General features: G+C 51.0%; 1 protein-coding gene across 2 annotated transcripts in view; it reads right to left on the minus strand.

Moving 5' to 3' along the window:
- ADAM19 (ADAM metallopeptidase domain 19) overlaps positions 1-14,181 on the minus strand; it is a 41,369-nt gene extending 27,188 nt beyond the window's left edge. For both annotated transcript variants that reach the window (XM_059712943.1, XM_059712944.1), the window contains exons 1-3: positions 13,996-14,181; positions 11,822-11,907; positions 7,663-7,733 (exon numbers count right to left, since the gene is read on the minus strand). In XM_059712943.1, the coding sequence (XP_059568926.1) occupies positions 7,663-7,733; positions 11,822-11,907; positions 13,996-14,128 (290 nt within the window). In that variant the 5' untranslated portion in view covers positions 14,129-14,181. The remainder of the gene's footprint in view (positions 1-7,662; positions 7,734-11,821; positions 11,908-13,995) is intronic.
- Between the last annotated feature and the right edge of the window lie 3,770 nt (positions 14,182-17,951).

Genomic DNA, 17,951 nt, shown 5'->3' on the forward strand with positions numbered 1-17,951 from the left:
TAGCAGGTTCAGAGTAGAAACAAACACACGGAGGATGTTTGCTAGTCCCCAGAAGACTATCTGACTTCATTTAATATCTGATGCACTTTGCAGCTTCCTTCTCTCACCCTCAGAGTAGCGTGCCATGGGAAGTTGCTTAGACATCTCTTGTTCTCATCTCTTGGCCCACAGGAAATATGGCAATGCTTCTCAGTTTGCTGCAACCCCCACCTGAAAAGGGAACGCTCTGCTGCCGGCACTGGGCTCTTTCCCAGCGGGTCTCTACAGGGCAACTGCCCTAAGCACGCACACGCTGGAGGTTACGTGACAGGCTCCAGCAATGACTCAAGTGCTCAGTGAATCATAGACTCAGAGAAGTCGGGTCGGAAGGGACCTTGTAGATCTTCAGGTCTGACCCCCTGCCTGGGCAGGAGAGAAACTGGACTCAAGTGACCCCAGCTAGGTAGGCATCAAGCCGCTGCTTAAAGCCCCCCAGGGTAGGAGCCAGCACCACTTCCCTTGGAAGTCGGTTCCAGATCCTAGCCGCCCTGACTGTGAAGTAGTTCCTACGGGTGTCTAATCTAAACCTGCTCTCCAACAACTTGTGGCCATTATTCCTTGTTATCCCGGGGGGCGCTGGGGGAAACAAGGTCTCCCCCAAACCCTACTGGTCTCCCCTAGTGAGTTTATAGACAGTCACCAGGTCCCCCCTCAGCCTTCTCTTGTGGAGGCTGAACAGGTTCAGGTCCCGTAGCCTCTTATTGTAGGGCCTGCCCTGCCATCCCCGAATCATGCAGGTGGCCTCCTCTGGACCTCTCCATGCTGTCCACATCCCTCCTGAAGTGCAGTGCCCAGAACTAGATGCAGTACTCCAACTGCGGCCTGACCAGTGTTGCGCAGAGGGGGAGGATCATCTCCTTGGACCTGCTCGAGATGCATCTGTGGATGCACGATAGGTCCAGTTAGCCCTGCCGACCGTGACCTCGCATTGTCGGCCCATGTTCATCTTGGAGTCAATGATGACTCCAAGATCCCTTTCTGCCTCCATGCTCTCAAGGGAGTTTCCCATTTTATAAGTGTGCTGAAATTTAGCAGCAGCCCAGGAATTATGTCCTCCAACAGTGGTGGCCCAAACCACGAGCTCCAGGACCAAGGCAACACTGGGCAAACTTCTTCCAGCAGCAGGGCTGCTCCTGAGTGCTCCCAGCTCTCCCCTTGTGTCACTGCATGTGGGGTAAAGCCCCAATAAAACATTGCTTTCATGCTCCATTGCTTTGCTGCTGCTAGTCGTAGAGACATCAGGCTGGGAGGGACTTCCAGAGGTCATCTAATGCAACCCCCAAATCATCATCCCTTCCCCAATGCATCAAACCGATTTGCAAAACAACACTGTGCAATTCAGTGATCAAACAACCCCAGGCATCCTGCAGCTCCTGCTGATGAAGGGACTGGTATCTACGAGCATCCCCATGTCATTGAAAGGCTTTTTCGACACCAACGGATGGGGTCCCCAGGGTCCTGCAGCTGCTTTGTGCCATGCTGTGGGTCCTATAGCAGGCAATAGTGACTTGATGTACCCTCAAGTGCTGTCTTCCAAGGAAAAAGTGGCATGACTGGTTGCAAAGGGGGCATGTCTCTGCTTTGCTGGTCTCTTATGCTGGGCCTGCTTGAGGCCAGCGGACAGCACAGCAGAGCTCAGGCTGCTCTAACCCCTTATCCAGGGGGACCAGCCCTGTGCAGCAGCCAAGCTGAGCACATGCACTCCCCAACCCAGCCTCGCCCTCTGCAAAGCACAGCTGCCTCCCTGGGTCTGACCCAGCGCACCCCGACGTGTTGCTCTGGAGCCCAGGCGCCGGGAGGAAACACGCTGCTCCCACCAGTTTTTGTGCAGCAGAAAGCCTCAGGGCAAGGTCAGATCGGCTAGGGAGCCAAGTGAGCACAGGCCTGGCCCGGAGCCATCGTGTACAGATGTCTTCAAGACTGCGCGACTGTTGGAGACGGGCCTGCAGCGATACGGGCCCCGCTCCGTCAAAGATAGCTTTGTTCTGAACAAAGTCCCCATCGCAGTGGAGGGCGGGTGTCCCGGTGCAGGGGTGCTGCTGTTTTGCTGCATCAGAAGCGGTGACAGCAGGGGTCACATATTTAGCAAATGAGGCTGATGGAATTGGCCCGGAGAAGGCATTATGTCATGGACCGGGACAGGCGCCCCGCGGCGCTCTCGCCGGGCAGCTGCCCAGAGCCCCATCGTGCGGAGGGGAGCCTGCTGCCCACCCAGGCAGAGGGAATCAAGGGAGAAGGGCCCAAGCTGTGAGCAAGAGCCTCTCCTTCCCCTCCTCCTTGTCCCCGAGAGCCCTCAAAGCAGCGGGGTGGAAAGCCAGCTCCATGCACTGCAAAACAGGGACCGTCGGGAGGGGTCGGGGAAACAGGAACTGCCACTACGAGTGCAACACTGAGGCCAGGGCTAGAGACGTGCTTGAAGACCTGACTTCACTGATCTCATGGGCACCCAGCTCCTCAAGTGGCTTTGGAAAACAACAGCCTTAGTTTTCCCAGCCCTTTGGAGCCAATTAAATATATGCAACAAACACCCTTGGCTAGCACGGTCCGATGAGGTGCTCCGTGCGGGGCGCAGCATTTTGTTGGTGCAGAGGTGCAAGACCCTGGTGCAAGCCTGGCTCGGCAGCAGCCGAGGGATGTGCTTGGAGACCCCAGAGCAGAGCACGTGGGAGCTGGTGCCCGTTCAGCAGCGTGAGACGTTGCAATGCACACGAGCATCTCGGAGGCATGGAAACAAAAGCGTTTCCCCCCAGCCCCAACATCGCGAGGCAGCAGTCCGCAGCTGCCCGGTGGGAAGCATCGGCTCTTTCTGCCTGGTCTGGGGACTGAAAAATGAGGTCTGAGATCCAGCTGTTAAATCTTTCCTCCTCCTCTTCTCTTCAAGAACAATAAATCTGTCCAAGCGCCCTGCCAAGAGCGCTTAGGGACACCGGGAATCTGTGAAACTTTATATACCCCACTTCTGTTCGCACGTTTAGGGGCCAAATTCTCCTCTCTCGCAACGAGGCCGCTCCACCGGCCTCCGCAGACTCCCAGGCTGAAACAGAGACACCTTTAACCTCTCCCTTCAGTAAAACGTCCCCTATACGGAGAACCTCAGCTGATCCTCCCCATCGCCTCCAGAATGGGACCCCTGGTAATAGCTCCAGCCAGGGCTGCTTTACAAGGGCCAAGAGCAAGGGAGGAGCAAGATCCTGAAACTCTTGTGAAACCCTCCAGAGGGAGAAAAAAAACCTGACACTTTCTTAAATCGCTGAAATCCAACAAGGCTTTGGTGAGTCCCCCCCAGACTCAGCCTGGGGCATATGGATCTCACTTGCTCAGACCCTCTCCTGGGGTGAGCGAGAAGGCATTTATTTCTCTGGCAAAGTGAGCTGTAAAGGAAGGAGAGACGGGGTGGGGGGAAAGAGAAAGAAAGAGATACCATACCAGCCCTAAAGGTAAAAACCAGCATCTTGTTTGCAAAGAGCTGTGAAAATCAGAGGTGCAGACTCCCATGGGATTTATCAATGATCTCCTGGGCAGGGCAGGATCAATGAGGCAGAAACAATAGCACAGTTTGCATGGACTCGGCCAAGGAAAACACACACCGCACAAACACCAGCTGAGGGGAAAGAGGGCAGGAAATGCAGACAGACGGCTGCAGGATTTGGGGGGGGAAATAAGATAGAGCAGTTTGCTTCCTTACCCCCTCTGCCCCCACCCAGGACAGAGACCCTGCACGGAGAAGGAAGAGGACGGCACTTGAAATCTCCAGATGCTGATTCTGCCCTGACTTGGGGGGTCCAAAAAACTTTTGCAAGACCGGCAGAGTCGGTCAGATGCATCCTGCCAGCTGTCTCTGCTACAGCCTCTCCTGCGAGCAGAAAACCATTAGCGACTGATAGCACGCAGCAAATCCAGAGCATCCTCCAGCTGGGAGATGGACAACAACGCCTCTCCCCCTTGGAGACCCGAACCAGCACTGGGCAGTGCATGAGGCAGGAAACGGTGAAAAACAAGTGACCCCAGACCTCCCTCCAGTGCTTGTGCTCCAGACACAGGGATGTGGAGGGATGCATCTGGAAGTGCCCTAGTTTTGCCTCAGATTGAACTGGGCCAGAAGCAGGGACTGCTCCTTCTCTGTCCTAGAAGGCCACCCGTTCTCTGCCGGCTACGTTACCGCTTAGCAACCATCCCTCGTGCTTGCTGAGAAATGCCCGTGGTGGCCCTGATCCTGGCTGTGCTGCAAAGAGGTCACCAAACCTCTTTGCCCCCCCCAAAAAGGCTGCAGCTGCATTGCACGAGCAGGGGTTTCTGCATTGAGAGACTGGCCCTGCTCGAGGGGACAGTCGCCCCGCGTCCACCTGCCACACACTGAGGGCTCCTGCGTAGTGTCCCAGCACCCCTCCGTCTCCAGCTCCGAGCTGGGTCCTATTAACACGTGCAAATGCCTGAGAAAAGCCAGCTTTCATCCAAGTTAGAACTCAGCTTCTTCCGTTCCTCAACCGCAGCCAAATCTCAAGCTTTTTTACAGGCATCCCTCCATATAATCTGCTATCTGCGAAGCCTTGGGCTTTCCAATCCTGCAGCTGCAGGACTTGAGTGCCTCTGTGACTCGTTAAAAAAGATTTGAGCAGCATTGGGCATTTGGGGATATTCTTTTGCTATGAGTCAGAGGTGTTGTATGCTAGCAGCTAACTTCTGGATCAAAATTGTATTCATACAGACCATTTTCATACAGGCCAAAATAAGGAAAAAATGCAAAATGGTGTGTCTTATACAGGGAAGCTATGGAATGAAATCTTTGTAAAAAAAAGTTGACCAAAATTCAATCAAATTTTTGTTAAAAACTCCTTCCCACAAATATATCTGGGGGCGGGGGTGTACATCTTATACACCGGCATGTTTTATATATCAGAAAATACATTAATAGTAATATGGGGCATTTTTGGAGGAGAGAGAAAACATAAGACGGGTCGTTAGGGGAGCAGAGCTCCTGTCCCTGCCTTTGCTATGGACCTCAGATGAGGCTTCACGCTGCAATGCTCTGCTGGACGGTTATCTAGAAGGGCAAAGTCGTATGAGAGCACCCAAAAAGTTCCTACAAAGTGACCCCAGCTTTTTTCTTCTCGTTTCATTACCCTTCCCTTTTTTGCTCTGCAGACCTATAAATCACTAATTTCCATGTCTTTGAAAAGGACATCAGAGTGATGGCTGTTTCTCTACAGCAGTGGTTTTCAACCTTTTTTCACTTATGGACCCCTAAAAGATTTTTGAATAGAGGCGTGAATCCCTTTGGACATTTCAAATGGAGGTGCAGACCCCTTTGGCTTGGAAGCGTGGGTATTCACATACTTTTGATTGCCTATAGTCAGCTTTTTGCAGACCCTTAGACATAGTCTGAGGACCCTCAGGGGTCTCAAGACTACAGGCTGAAAACCACTTTTCTCAGCTGCTGATAGAGAAATAACATACCACCGGCCTTGTTGCCTGCTCACCTCAATTTCTTGTCTTTTTTAGGTTTCTCTAAATATAGGCCTTTGCCTTCACTCCTTGCTCAGGCAAAACTCCCAACGCAGTCAGTGCTAGGAATGATTTATTACAGAAGATACCAAATAAGTACTGTATTTTCACAAAAAGCATTAAGATGTCAAAAAAATGCCTTTATAGTGTGCGTGTGGGTGCATCTACACGTGCACTTTACTGCAAAGCGGACTAATTAGCTCTGCAGTAAAGCGTCACTGTTTACACATGCGCCCGTAATAGGGTGCAATGAATTAATTAACTCTGCTGCAGGATAGTCCTGTCCGGGACAAGTACAGTGGAGTCGTTACGTTTATTGCTGTGTGCTAATTGCCCCCTGTGCGTGAGCGTGTATGTGTGTGTATTTTGGTGACTGGAGGTCTTAGCTCAGGAAGTAAACACAATGCTGTGTGTCCCTAATTCATTTACAAACTCATGCCAAAAGGAAGATTTCTGATGGAAATAGCAAGACAGAGTTTCCCACGAGGCACCTGGAGATTATGTCATCGTACTCAATTAATCTGCTACTTCCAGTCTAAAAGGACTCTTGACTTTTGCCAGCTCCTGTTAGACTGTAAATAAACCCCTCTCTGCAGCGCAGCGCATGAACGGTGCAGACTATCTAAGAGCTAACAGTCCAGGGATCTAACCAGACTTCACTGGGTTTTACCCCATCTGCAGCAGCAGGCAAATAGCTTCCCAAGTGTCCTTGCTGAACAGCGTGTGTCAGCATAGACAGGACTTAGCTAGCAATCCCAATGTCGTCTGCTCTCCCCTGTGCTATGCTGATACTTCCAAAATCAAAAAATGCCCAAATGTGACAATCTATAACGCTTGGTGCAGGTGCACGGGGGACCCTGCTGTGTCTTGGGTTTCTGCAGAGCTGAAATTCCCAGCAGCTTGTGATACCTCCTTGGAAAGAAAACGCCTCCTAAAATATATCTTCCCTTTGATCACTCGTCTGATTGCAGGCTCAGATAGTGCCAAGAAAATGTAGGCGGCCCTCCAAACCAGCCCGCATGTCAGCTCGGTTTGTAGGTCAGCAGAAATACCAATTACAGTCGGAGATTCATATTCAGAGGTTTTGTTTCGCTCGCAGTGAAAGAGAACAGCGATGCCAGGGTTTTGCCTGGTCAGAGAAGCCCGTACAATGTGCTAAGAGTATGGCACAGGCACAAGGAGACAAAGGTCTGACTTTTGATATTAATCAGAGAGAGCCCTGAGATCAGCGGGATCAGGGGGAGAGGCTGGCAGGGACGTGCTACCGTAGGCACACCCACTGCGGAAAGCTAATCCATTTGCCTGGCCAAAGATCTGGGACAGAGAATAAAAAGCAGCAAAGCACCCTGCATCCAAATGCCAGCAGCAGAATTACCCTGGCTACGGCTACCCACGTCCTCCTGTGGTATCAGCTGTATGTAATATTGCTTTTTGCTCCTTCTCCTAAAACTGCTGTGTAGCACTGATGCAGACCGCCAGCCAGCTGCTGTGCTCTACCTACGAGGTGGATGCATCTCAGCAGTCACTGAAAGTACAAGCATTTCTTGTGCAATAGGATGAAAGGGTGGTATAGAAATGTAAGGGGGTATAATCATTCCTCCAGGGAGACACTGTGTATATTATGACACCTTGAAGTCTAATACAATGGATGAAATGTGTGTTAGAGCTTGTTAGGGATAAAGCACTGAGCACCTTGAAAGCAGTCCATTTTGCTAAGAGAGGGAATTGCCTCCTATCTCATGCAAGTGCTACCTGCTTTGTGGCAGGGGTGAAACTCCACTGAAGTCAACATTGCTTTCCTAATCAACACCAGCTGAGACTCCAACCCAAAAATCACAGATGAGTGGGGGAGTGGGGTTGGAAAGGCCCTCAGAGGTCATCTAGTCCAGCCCCCTGCCCAAGGAAGGACTGTCCCTGACTAAATCCTCCCAGTGGCTGCCTGACCTACTCTTAAAAACTTCCATTCTTATAATCTATTCTTATCCTTTGCAAGAGTAGCATACATTTCCACACATGCAACGAAGTCTAGGGAAGTCTGTTAACTTCACTGTGCTTTGCATCCAGTCCTTGCTCTAGCAAGCACACGGTTTGAATAGTCCACACCTTGACACGGGCACTTACTCATTCTTCTCAACGTCCAGGATGAGGTCCTTTCCCTCCGCTGTGATCTTGACTTCAGCTTTGAACGGATGCTACATGCAACAGAGAAACTGGCTGTTACACAGGCAACAAAAAGCAGGATCAGGACATATTTCTATTTACATCAACAAGGCAAACTACTCTATCTGAAAGCACGAATCTCTCCTTGAACAACTCAGCCCTTCCTCTAGAGGTGAGCAGCTTACCTTCACCTGTTGGGTCATAGATTTCATAGATTTCATAGACATTAGGGCTGGAAGGGACCTCGGAAGATCATCGAGTCCAGCCCCCCGCCCAAAGGGCAGGAAGTCAGCTGGGGTCATAGGATCCCAGCAAGATAAGCATCCAGTTTGCTCTTGAAGGTGTTCAATGAAGGCGCTTGAACCACCTCCGGCGGCAGGCTGTTCCAGACCTTGGGGGCTTGGACAGTAAAGAAATTCTTCCTTATGTCCAGCCTGAAACGGTCTTGAAGTAGTTTATGACCGTTCGACCTAGTCATCATCCCTTGGGGCGCTCTGGTGAACAAACGTCCCCCCAGATACTGGTGGGTCAAGTAGGGCAGGAACAGACTCCAAAAGAAATATGATGTGTATTATGCTTATAGGGATTTTGCACTACGGGTAGGGAACACCCTTGGATTTCATGGACAGCTTCACCACAGGAAGAAGAAAGCCTCCATGAAAACTCTGCTTGATGCAAACCTGCTTGATGCAAAAAGCTGCTTGATGCAAACCTGCTATTACACTTAAGCAAACAGAGGACACCTTCCATGTCATCCAAAGAGGGTCACCTTTATTTCAATGTAGTAATATAATCCCACCATCAAATAGGGCTGACCTTCTGCCTGAGGCATCAAGACTCATCTTTTCAAAGATCCTCACAGAGCTAGGTTTTCTCTTTCCAGGGAGTGCTAATGGTACTTTGGCACCCAACTGCATAAGGGACCTTTGGAAGTCCCAGCCCTCACCTGGACAGGGTCTCACGATGGACCTAGTATTGATTTTAAACCTAGAGAGCATCTTTCTAGAGTCAATGCCAGAGCTTAAGCTACAACACTGCTCTCCCAGCCTATTATTAAAGCAGTCTGCAGCAGCAGTCTTTAGCCTGAGAGCCACGGGCTACTTGTGGCGGACCAAGACCTGCTCAGTCACCAGCAGACTTAAACCCAGAAACGTGGAGTTGGGTCATGCAGTGATGATGCTTATCCACGAAGGAAACTTTCACAAAGCGACCTTCAGAGTGAAACACTGGTGATCCGCTGCTCTACAGCACGTGAACCACCGGTCTGACCCCTGTACAAGAGTCCACTACCCAGGGAAAGGGTGGGCCAGATCATGAAGCTGTGTAACTCCTGATCTACAATACAGACTGCATTACACACAGTCTACTGCCAAGGGAAACCATGAAATCAGCCGTCCCGGGGTGGCTGTGCTCAGGTACAACACTCTTCGAAGGTGCTAACACAGCTTCAAATGTTAGTATGAACAAGTCCTTATAAGCGGATACTACTGCGTTTTCTGGGCATAGAGACAGCCCTGTACGCATTCACAGGCATGTGTCATGCCTACGGGGGTGGGAATGAGCTGGGAGAAGACAAACAGGTCTGTACTGGTGTGACATCTCTTAGGGAGGATGTCTTTTCTGGAAGGTGCTCCAATAATTGATTCATTGTGACTATCTGCATTATTAGGTAGTGACTATCTGCAATTAAAATGGGAAGATGTGGGACAGGATTTGATGATTTCAAGCCCCCTGCTTACAAGAATGCATCTGCTACTAGTGATCAGGACTTGTGGTAGAGGTGATCTCTTTATTAGACCAACTAGATTTTTGCAAATAAAATTCTTGCATGACTTTCTACATGCATGAGATTTTTGCAAAAAATTAGATGTTTGCAAAAAAAAAATTAGAGATCCAAAATGTAGATTTTCCAAAAAAAATTAGATCTTTGCAAAAAAAAAAAAATACGTGCATTTGTACATGCAATTACTTTTGCCTCTGGACCAATATGGCTGCAATCTGGACACCTGCTACTAGTGATGTATCTTTTCTTTGTATTTTATTTTTACATTTTAATTCATTTAAGAGATGATGGAAGTACTGCCCAGTGCCCAGCACTCATGACTCATACAGCTGCCGTGAAGGATGCATCAATAATCTGATAACATAATTTCTGGTGATGAAAATGGTCTTATAAAGCAAGAGGATCAATTAACTCGGAGCCAGGAGCTATGCCATGATCTTCTCTTGAAGGAGGATATCTGCCGGGGATACCAGGAGAGCTTTGTCTGCGGGTGCTGTTGTAATGGCATCCTAAAATGAGAAGCTGGTGTAGAAATGACAAAGGAAAGCTATTTCCTCAGTGGTTTTGCTCAATTTTCAAAGGTATTTCACACCACAGAAACGGAGCGAAACACGGAAATGGCTATTGTTTTCGCCTATCGCTGGGGACACTTGTATGCCAACCCTGGGACCTATTACAAATCCCCTTTTCATGCCTATGTGGCAGGTCTCTGTGCTGATGTTCGGTCTCCTGTTAGTCCAGTGCTTGCTTGAAGACTACATGAGTCTTACCATTGGCCTCCATCGTGACTTTGGGTCGGGCCGGCAAAGCTGATGTGAAAGCAGACGAATAGGAGTGCACCTTTACCAAAGCATTTCAAAGGCCAAACCCAGGTTTCCCTGACAGCTCCAGGCACTTCTTGGCCCTTCTCAGGACTGGTCCGTTGCACTGCTAGTGACCTACACTGGGAACGCCTGCAATCCAGCACTTTTTATGTGCCTACATGGCTGATGGCCTCCATAACATGCATGCAAACAGGATTGATTTTACCCCAGCCCTTTCCTTCTGTCCTTACCAATAATCCTCCTCCTTTCAGGGATCTGTTATTGGAACTGAAAAACAGTGCCAAGGTTCCTTGAAAACAACAGGGCTTTGCCTGAGTAAAAAGCAAGGAAAGCCATCAGCGTCTGAGCAGATTTGCAGAAGGACAGGCCTTGCTCAGGTGTATTTCTGCACCTTGAGGAGAGATCTGAGAATGAGAGAGTCACCTGATGCACCCAAAATACACCCAGAGGGTGAGGTGGTGCAATGGGAAGAAGTCCAGATGTTGCCCTGGTCCTCAGAGCTAAGAAGCCAGCACATCTCATAGTCCTCAGCCCCCATGTCTGGCTAGAAAGGAACCTGCTAAAAGGCCTCATGGCAAGTTGGAGGGGAGCTAAAGCCATTTCAGTTCCCCTCCATTCAGCTAATGAAAGTGTCTGGGTTTTACAAACAACATTGTAGTGGGGAAGTCACACTTCACTTCCCTCTCTCCTTTCGGTTACAAGGGCTGCGTGTACACGAGATACTAATGGTGCAGTGGAATAATTATCCTGTGCATTAATACAGCGGGCAAGACACACGGGAGAATTACTCTACTGCACATTAGTGGCACAAAAAAAGCATGCACTAGCACTACTCCGCAGTAGCCCCAAGTGCGGCACATTCAGTTAATAACTGTTATTATTACAGGTACTAAACTTAAAGCACCGTAATTATGGCACATTAACGAACATGTAGACATGCCCAGGCTCTATTAACTTTTCTTCTTGGGACCCCGTACGTATGTGCTGGGAGGAAAGCGGGTCATTTTGTGGTAAGGCACCACGATTCAGAAGAACAGGGCTCTATTCTTCCCCAGCCCAGGGAAAGGCGGCACAGGCAGTTACGAGCTCTTCATGCTGTGCTTCCCAAGGGTAGAGAGGAAGTCTCCCTGTAAAACGGACTCCAAGCAAAGCACGTACCCACTGCTCCTGCAGCAAGACTGTGGTCCATATTCTGGGAGGAGGATAAAGCACCTGCACAGAGTCCAGCTAACTCATACAGCGGGCAGTGCATTACAGCCAGGAGTCAGGGGAGATCGCGGGTCCACTTCGCCCCGCGACGCTCCCCCATCACAAAGGGGCTGCAGAGCGGACTGGAGCACGGGGCTCAAGACAGACACCTCCCTGCTCTGCTCCCAGGTTTTCTCACATCCCAAAATTCAAATGTTAGTAGCACATGAAGACTGCATTGCAAGCAAGAGATCCATCCTGGCTGGTTTGAAAATATTTTCAACATTACCGATCTCTCTCCTGTCAACACGGGCGTGAAGCCTACCTTGGTGCTGCTGAGGCTTCCCAATGCTCTCCACTGAGGAATGACCACTTCATGAGGAAACTCTGGGCCAGCTGCACTGGTTTCTCCTGGGAAACACAAGCAGCTGTTCAGAATCGAAAACAAATCACCCAGCCTCCCCACTGAAGCCAACAGCAGTTTTGCAGGGGAGATATTGGGTGGATGCAATATCTTTTATGAGACCAATGGGGTCATTGGGAAAAAGGGGTCTTAGCAAGCGTTCGAGTGCAGTCACCCTTCTTCAGGCACAGGGAGTCTCTGCTGGAAGCTCTGGGATCATGTTGCTGTTAATTGCTCGGAAATGTCTTGGTTAATGATAACAGCTGAAAAGATGAGCTTTAAAATTGCACATAGTTTCCAAGAGCTGCAAGAGACCTCAGAAGTAGCTAGTCCAAGCCCTTCCTTCTGGGACAGAGGGGTTATAATAAATCCCAAGCAGACTCTCGTCCAATCTCGTGGAGAAAATCTCCAGTGAAGGAGAGTCTATGACGTCCCTAAGAAAATTGCCCTTTGTTGCTGTTTTTACACTGAGGTTTTCTTTTCTTGGGGGCCCAGCTAGGTTTGTTTTGCCGTGGTTAAACCCACAGGACAATGAGTTTCTATTAGAATCATAATGAGCGCCGGAAGGGACCTCGGGCAGTCCCGTCCAGTCCAACTCCCTGCTCCAAGCAGGACCAGCCCCAACTACATCATCCCAGCCAAGGCTTTGTAGAGCCGGGTCTTCAACACCTCCAAGGATGGAGACTCCACCGCCTCTCTGGGTAACCCGTCCCAGTGCTGCACCGCCCTCCTCGGGAGAAAATTTGTTCCTAATATGCAACCTCAATTTCCCTTTCTACAGCTTGAGCCCGTTGCTCCTTGTTGTGTAAGACACAGACACAGCAGGATTCATTCTGTAAGCCACTGACCACTCTGACAATGATCCGTCAAAGAAGTGCAAGCTTATCTTTAAGCAGAGGAGAAACCCTATGCAAGTTATACTGGACTATAAAAGTGCTTAAAGCAAAATACATGCTTCTTGAGACTGTAATCTCCACGGAGCGGAGCGAGGGCTAACTGGGTGCTGTGTGGCAGGCCAGTGCCTGGTGCACCGGGTCCTGGGATGAATAATACTATCACTAACAACAGTGGTAATAGGCTGGGTTTCCCGTGTCAGCACTGCTTTGCTCCTCTAGCCAGGCTGTCAGTGGTGCGAGAGGCGCACGGCTGCACGAGTGGCTTTGTGGCATCTGACCCGGCTGCAACCTGGGGCCGAGTCTTCACAGCAGGCACCGTGGGGACCACGAGCGTGTGTGGAAGTGGGGAGAGAATGGGGTTTTTATGCCCAAGATGAAGGTGAACCGAATGCCGCCTGCCCGCTCCATGCACACATGCAAATATGGGGGCACACACGGACACAGACAGATGGATGCAGAGACCCACGGAGAGACACATGAACAGACAGATAGCAGACACATGGACATGCACAAATGGACAGAGAGAAATACAGACAGACACATGGATACATAGACACACAGGCAGATGGGTACACGGACACATGGCCACACGCAGATGGATACACGGGCACGCGAACACACAGGTTGACACATGGATGGACACACGGCCACCCACAGATACACGGACACACGTGGATGGATGCATGGCTGGCTACACGGGCACACAGATGGGTATGTGGGCACAGACACAGCCACACAGATAGACCCATGGATGGATATGTAGACACACAGATGGATACATAGACACAGCCACACAGATTGTATCCATCCATGAGTCTATCCGTGTGGCTGTGTCTATGTATCCATTTGTGTGTCTATGTATCCATCCATGGGTCTTAGACACACAAATGGATACATAGACACAGCCACACAGATAGACCCACGGATGGATACACAGACACACAGACGGATACATGGATGGATACGTAGACACAGGATGGACACACACACAGACGGACACCTGGCTACACAGACGCTCACGGGGCTGGGCACGCGCCCACCTGCAGACAGACGCCGCGCGCGGGCGGACGGACGGACAAGCTGCCCCGGGGCGCAGCCGGAGCCGGAGCCGGAGCCGGGCGCGGCGGCTGGGAGCCGTGTCTCTCGTCCCGTCCCGGCCCGGCCCGGGGGCAGCGCCCACCTGTCCGCCGCCCTGCTTACCTGGCCGGGCCGCCGGCGCCAGCGGCAGCGGCAGCAGCAGCGCGAGCAGGCTCCGGAGCAGCCGCAGCCGCAGCCGCAGGCAGAGGCAGAGGCAGAGGCGCGGGCGCGGCGCGGCGCGGGTGGGAGCGGGCATGGTGGAGCGGGGCTGCGGCGGCGGCGGCGGCCCCTCGCCGCGCCGGGATGCTCAGCCCCGCCGCGCCGCGCCGCGCTCCGCTCCGCTCCGCCCCGTCCCGCCCGCCCGCGCCGCCCTGTTCACTCTGGCCCCTAGTGCCGGCCTAGTCCAGCCTCCACCCCGACCCCACCCCCCAGCTGCGCCTTCCCCGCAGGTGCAGGGTGAACGCCCCCCGGGGAAAACCAAGGGACTCCCAAGCCCTGGAGGATCCCACCCCCGATGGCGCCCCAGCTTCTTCCCGGTGCCCCTGGAAACTGCAGAGGATTGGGGCCGCTCCAGCAACGAGGAGTCCTTCCCCAAGGGCTTGGGCACGTTCTTGGGGGGAAAGGGGCGCCGGTTGCTTCCTAGACCCCGAATGCTGGAGGCTGCAAGGGAAAGAGGAACAGGGGACAAACCCTGCTCTCCCTTCCAGTGTGACACAGGAGACAGGCCTCCGTCTGACCCCATGCCCGAGGGCAGCGGCCCTGGGGCGCCTGGAGATCCCTTCAGGGGTGCAGCAAGGCACGGCCAGGTGCGCCAGCACGCTTCACCAGGGAGATCTCAATAGGAAGCCACCGTGTGAAAAAAATGACCTCGCTGAGTCCCTTGCAAGGGAAACACCGCTTTATGCATGTTTTCCGGAGTCGGAGAAAGCTAAGAGCTGGCATCTTCCGAGGGAGGGGGTTAACGCGGTTGAGACTGAAGAAATGCTGTCCTCACTGCCGAACGATGCCTGAGCCTCCGCCGGAAGAAAGGGGAGTCTTGGGTGCCTGTGTCTGCGATGAAGCCAGACTTCTCTGTCGTAACGGCCTCTTCTGCTGCCAGATGCCGTGACCTTTCCATACGTATCGATCCAGTGAACACGCATCTCCCATTAGCGGCTCAGGCTCCTTTTTCATGAAGCTCCCTGCTGACCGTCAGCATTTCCCCTGGAGAGCAACAGCGGCTTGCCCTTCCTCTGCCACGCTCATGCCGAGGGGGGTCTCTCTCCTGGGCCCGTAATAAAGGCAATGACAGACTGTGACCGGAAGGCATAAGCATGCCCTTATTGCTTAGAGAGCTCTAAGTTCAAAATGAGAAGCGGAGGCAGAAAGTCTAGGCAGACCAAGACGAAAGGCAGTCAGGGCTGGTGCTATGAAAGTGCATCTGGTGCTGGGGGGGGGCTCTGGAGCCAGGTAAATTCATGACTTGCTATCCAAGCCCTTTGGAAAGGGATTGATCTGTATTGCCTGGATTGCCTATAAAACTATCAGCGTTCCTCTCTGTACCGAGAAGGATTATGTGTAGGAAACCAGCTTCATAAAAAAGGAGCTGTGGCAGGTGGTGCATCCGAACGGCATCTCCCTGAGTGCACCAATACATCAGGATGATGGAAAATTAAGATTGCATTTGGAAGAAAGCTTCACTGGCGAGTGGTAATGATTTTCTGTCTTACCCGGACTCTGGGAGCTTTCCCAATGCTCCTAACCTCATTGTAAAAGCCCTTGGTAAAAGATGTACTGAAAACCAGGCAGCTGCTGCAACAGAGGACACATCTGTATGCAATTGTGAGCTCCAGTTTGGGTTGTAACGTCCCCTCTTCCATGCTGGTGCTGCCAGATGTTGCCCTGATAGGAAGCGATGTGGGACAACCTGCAGAGGTGACCTCAGTGACTTGGACATTTCCGTCAGCATCCAGAGTCTCCAAGAAGCGGCTATTATGAAGCATCTTCTCAACTGCAAGAAGCACCTGACCTATAAGGACTGGCTGACCCTGAACCCAAGAAGAAAGAGTGTCCAGTCCAAGACAGTGCCGCCAGTCCACTGAAGTGGAGTGAACCACCCCACACATTCAAAAAGCCACGCTTTGATGGACTGCGAGGCTTTTCTGGCTGTGAGCGAGTAGGCAAGATTTGGCTGTTTATGCCATTTCTGGACCAGCCATGGCACATGCAGTAAACCTATGGTATAAGACTAATAATAGCAGATCCCATTCTCTCTGACCTCAGGAAGGTCATTGGTGGGAATAACAGAGAACAATTGGTATTTGAGTAAATTGGGATCATATCCTGCCACTGGCTATGCTCCAAGAGAGCAGGAAAGCATTATTAGACACATTTACAGACTGGCAAGCGGAGGCACTGGAAGCTTAAATGGCTTCCAACCTCATCCAAGGCAGGTCAGAACAGAAAACGCAGATCCAGATTCCCTGTGGGCTTTCCTAAGCACCCCAGGAACTGGTGTCATGACTGGGAACAAAGCTGCTTTCCAACCACAGGCATACTCTCCTTCCAGGGTTTGAGCCTAGCCTATGATACTGCGGCCTGTGGTGCTACAGAAGACAGACTTGGTACTTCAGGGAATGCAACTAGGAGGTTCCCTTGTGACTGGATGCATCTGCTCCCACCACGAGTCTGTAACCAATTTGATTTATTCCAAAGTCCCAGGCATGTTCTTCCACCAGTAGATCAAATCAAGCTCAAACAGCATGAAAAGAAAGGGGCCATGTCTTAAAAGCATTGTAAAGTGTAGGTCACACAGGAGGCATCTGGAGTTTTTATTAATATCCGAGTATTATAAAAATGAAACGCATGCAATAATCACACATGGTAAGCAGCGGTATTTTTATCATTGGATTTTAAGTAATGTGAGAATTGATCTCCCGATTTACAGTCTCTAGAAACCCCCTTTATAAAAATATAACCATCTACTGCCCAGTTGTGCATAGCTTATTCTATATCTAAAACATCCCTGACATTGTTCAGACACTTGCACAGGGAGAGATCAAGAGTGGCAGAAATGGTACCTGCCCCTGGCAGAAGTATTAGTCACATCCTTTCTATTGCTTTTGAAGTCCCGTCCTGGACGCCCTTATTCAGAAAGCTCTCGTTGACGTTGGTGAGAGATGTGCCTCATTGATGACTGGAAGATTAGAGACAGTAGATTATCAAGCAACTTCACAGGCTGGAATCTCATTTCCTCGGTATTCACAAGGTCTGCTTCAGCCGATCCAGGCCTGATCTTCTGATTAAAGCTCACTGCTGGGTATCAGGAAATCTGGACTGTGTCCCCAGCTCTGCCAGGGACTTCTTGCCAGCCTAGGCAAGCTTAGAAATAGGTATGCATTGGGAGCACTGCTGAGCCTGCTGCTCCAGGACACATGGCTGCAATGGTGAATTGAATGGTTAATTCAATGGTGAATTGAATGGTTAATTTTCATTGCCATGTGCCTCTTTTGCTACCTCTGAAACGTGGAGCAGGAGATTCCCATCACAAGACTCTTGCGAGGCCAACGTGAGTTTGTTAGAGTTTGCAAATTGCTTTGATAGCAATAGCCTTGGATGAAGGGCTCTGTATCACGGCAAAGGATGAAGATCATAGCTGAAAAGCAAGAGTTCCTCGGACAGAAGGAAACAGAAAGACAGGCCTACAAAGGGGAGTGAGTGCCTGCTAAAGTCATTGACCTGTTCAGAGAATAGCTCAGGTTCGCATCAGACTAAAACCTCAGGGATACTTCAGTGGATCTCTATTCAGGAGGAAGAAATGCTCCCAAATGACTCGCTGCTCTAAGACTGACTGACCCTGGAGAAAGTATTATCCCAAATTACAGTCCCAGACGGTGCAGAGAAAACTATTTAGCTGTCAACCTGTCAAGAGCGCTGCGTTCCACGCTCTTGTAGCCACGTAGGGAACCTCTGGGCACGTTCCCGGCTGACTTGAACCGAGCATGAAACCTTCCAGGCTTCACACATGTTATCACCCAATTGACGTGAAACTCTCCAAGGGAACAGCCTGGGGTTTGTTAGAGGGAACCCACACTTTAACG

The sequence above is a fragment of the Alligator mississippiensis genome, chromosome 9, assembly GCF_030867095.1.
Source record: "Alligator mississippiensis isolate rAllMis1 chromosome 9, rAllMis1, whole genome shotgun sequence".
Classification (NCBI taxonomy): domain Eukaryota; kingdom Metazoa; phylum Chordata; order Crocodylia; family Alligatoridae; genus Alligator; species Alligator mississippiensis.